This window comes from Falco punctatus, assembly GCF_963210335.1.
Source record: "Falco punctatus genome assembly, chromosome: 4".
Taxonomy (NCBI): domain Eukaryota; kingdom Metazoa; phylum Chordata; class Aves; order Falconiformes; family Falconidae; genus Falco; species Falco punctatus.
In genome coordinates this window covers 33,948,892-33,952,334 of record NC_137583.1, presented here as the reverse complement: position 1 = coordinate 33,952,334, position 3,443 = coordinate 33,948,892, and the positions used below count along the sequence as shown (strand labels likewise).

The 3,443-nt window shown below is 39.2% G+C and overlaps 1 protein-coding gene across 1 annotated transcript in view; it reads right to left on the bottom strand.

Annotated features, from left to right (window-relative positions):
* Positions 1–3,443, bottom strand: part of DNAH3 (dynein axonemal heavy chain 3) — a 65,774-nt gene that overhangs the window by 3,653 nt on the left and 58,678 nt on the right. Inside the window, exons 57-59 of the mRNA XM_080386646.1 lie at positions 2,375–2,517; positions 1,598–1,802; positions 182–319 (exon numbers count right to left, since the gene is read on the bottom strand). Of these exons, the coding sequence (XP_080242772.1) occupies positions 182–319; positions 1,598–1,802; positions 2,375–2,517 (486 nt within the window). The remainder of the gene's footprint in view (positions 1–181; positions 320–1,597; positions 1,803–2,374; positions 2,518–3,443) is intronic.

Here is a 3,443-nt window from a genome sequence, read left to right as displayed (position 1 = left end):
CTAGAATGATTAAACCATTGTTTGGTTTTATTTTTATCTGGAGTACATTAAATCCTGTAAGTGATAAGTCTGACACTACTCCTTTAAATAAAATTTATTTTCATTTGAAAACTATTCCTTGCTGCCCCAGAACATGTTTACAGCTGTTCAAGAAAAACAAAATTCCTCTCCATTTTCTTACCTCAAATTCAAATCCAATACGGTCAATTGGGATGGCATGTTTTCTGGCATAGTTTTGTAAAACACCAGTCAAAAAAGACTGAGTGAAGAAGAATCCTGAGAGCCAAAAGACTGTAGGTGGCCCATTGATGACCCAATCCTGAATTTGGAGAGAAAAAAACAAACGTAAGAAGAAACACATTTGTGGCTTCACTGTGCCAATTCACCAGAAAAGGGATGTCTTCTCAGATACACTTAAACAGCACAATGAGATCCTAACCTTGGTGGGACCCCCTGGATGCTACCATTTGTTCTATATTTTTCAGAGACAACAAATCACAGATGTCAGTTATTTATGATGACAACAAAAATAATCACTTATTCTGAAACAACCAGAACTTAGCGCTACTGAGAAAGAAATTTCAAAAAGCAGCATAAGCATATTTTGGTAAGTCTAGATACTAGCCAGCAGGAAAAAAATAAAGAAAAATTATTACATTTGGACACTTTTATCAATATACCCTCTTTTGCAGTCTTGTAAACACCAATCTCCTAACATAAAAAAGGGCCAAATTTTCTTACATAGTGCCTTCACCAATCGCTGTGAGGGCACTCATTACAGCCAACACGTCGGATCCTAGTAGAGGAAATCATTCCAGTACAAAGATACCAGACAAGGAGATCGCAGGCCAGTATCTTTGCTGGGTATCTCAAAGGAATTAGGAAAAACGAGGCAAGGGCAGAATGTCCCCACACTACTTTAAACCATTTGGAGTCAAAAGAAGCCCATATGCTACTCTGATCCAAAAAACGGAGAACTCTACTGCTTATACAAATCTTTTAGACACATCTTTCTAGCTTTCTCCTCCCCTGACTTGTATGAGATTCCACTACATCTCAATACCTCATTTAAGGTACATCTGAAATTTTAAGTAATTTGAAGGGAGCACTAAGCATGCAAGTGAAATAATGGAAGGTTGAGTAAAGAATAAAACAACTTGTTCAAAAAGTGTGTAAAGTGGTGTCACTTTTTCTTTAAGTTGAAAGAGATTTACAGGCACATATAAAAAAATTAATAGTGCCTGTTATGAACTGTTTCTAAAGCATTTTCACACCTGGTTCAGTGTCCTTTGAGCAGGGAAGTCATTAAGACATCATTGCAAAGTAAAATGCATCTTCCAGAAACAGAAAAATGGAAATTGCCAAATGCAACACTGGGTTAGCACGAAAGGATTATACTCTCAACTCACCCTGCTGAGCAACTGCCCTGCTAATTCCAGTGCTGCTAATGCAGTGTATATTTAGTCATGAGTATGTGCAAGTAGTTCACAATCAAGCTGTAAGGGTACTGCTGAGTGAGGGCAGTACTGACACACGTTTTACCTATTCAGCTTTCAGCTACCAAGCCCTTAGACCTGTCAGTCTCAGTTTAGCACACCTGGAAGAAGGCCAAACGACAGAGGAGATCGGACACATAACTTCCCAGTGGCTTCAGTGATGGATAGGATTTGGCAGCCCACATCGATGGTACTTTTCCCATTAGCATGCTGTTGAAAACATCTTCAAGTTCAGATGACATCAACACTTGGCCTTTAATGGCTTTGACTAGAGTAATGAGGCTGCTCCGAACAACTTCAGTAAGCCTTCAGATAAAACAAAGAAATCATCATCTCATTATTTACTTCTCTAGCTGGCCAAAGACCTCAGAGTCCAACTTGCATGAAGGGCCAATCAAAGCTGGTGAACATTCTGTCAGAAAACCCTTATTTCACCTGTAGTTATCAGATCACTTACTTAACTTTGAAAAACAAAGAAAAAACACAAAAAGAGAAATAAAAGACAGTGAAATTTCCCATTCTAGACAATGGAAATCAAGTGACAAGAGCTTTAAAGACTGTAGCACTAATTAACATAGTGTGCTGTGAGTACTGGGGCCTGGGTATGACTTAAAAAAAATAGGCTGCCCTACCTCAACACACCAAACTCAAATATGATTTAAGTTCATACTCCAAGAATATAGGTACTATTTCTACATTCAGGTAGTCATCCACAGCTTTCAATCCTTTTCATAAGGTACATCCAAAGCAGAATCTATCACGTTAAGAACAATGTATTATAAAAGGCTTGTAACTGTTTAAGGCTTGTGAGTGGCTAGCACTGATGAACACAAGCATATTTCACTATTAGTAGTGCTACACAGAACACTTGGCCATACCTGTTAAATCGAATTATTTCTTGTCTAAGAACTGTATTCATGGACTCTTCGTAAAGTACCGGGTATACCTTCATAACCTCTTTAACATCAAAGCCATCTGGTAATTTGGATAAAATGTCCTGTGCCAAATCTTCAACGATATCCTGAAATCACAAGTTTGCAATGTACATGGAATTTCCCTTTTTTCACCTATTTTTATTCAGTAAATTCCACAAAACCCTATAGATTTTACATTTTTTCTATAAAACCACATAGGTATTTTAGACCATTTTCCTAAAGAAATAATGCTTACATGCTCTTACTCCCTTTGTGCATCATCTTGTCTATCTCCGCATGTGCCTGCTTGCTCCTTTTCCCTTCTCAATAATTTTAAATTTGTTAGGAATTTCATTGGAATTTGTAGAAAGGTTTTAGGTAACTTCTAAGGAAACCGGCAGTAGGGCAGACAAGCATAGTCCTACTGTTGCCACAATGAAGGAAAAAAAAGCATGCAGCATGGGGAAAATGGCAGGAAGACCATATGAATACCCCAGCCATGAGAGCAGCTTTACTTAGAGCATATTAGACATGAGAGAATATGATCACCAGACAACCCTGCCGGAAATGAGACTTCACCGAGTCCACTTTTCAAGAATCCACTTGTGTATAAAATACAGGATGACAAGTCTGAGGGGCTTGCAAGGTCATTTATCTGTGTCTCAAAGGGGCATCCTGAGCTGCCAGGACAGGATGAAGGAAACAAATTCCCAGCATCTTCACAAGCAGGATGAAGAGAAGAAATTCCCAGCATCTTCACAACCAGGTCCCATGAAGGGGTAGATGACAGGGAGGTCCATGTCTAAGTGATTCCATTCTGCCAAACTGCCCCTTTTCTCTGTGCCACGCAAGCCACACACAGAGTTACATGTTTGGGACTGTAAGAACTGAAGCAGTCAAGGGGAAGCAAAAAATCATATCTCAAAACCCAAGCATTCAGTGAGTAGTAACAGACTGGAAGTGCTGTTATAGCACAGACTTCACCAGGAAGACAACTTCTGCCTCTAACAGGCTCACATGGCTTGCCTGATAG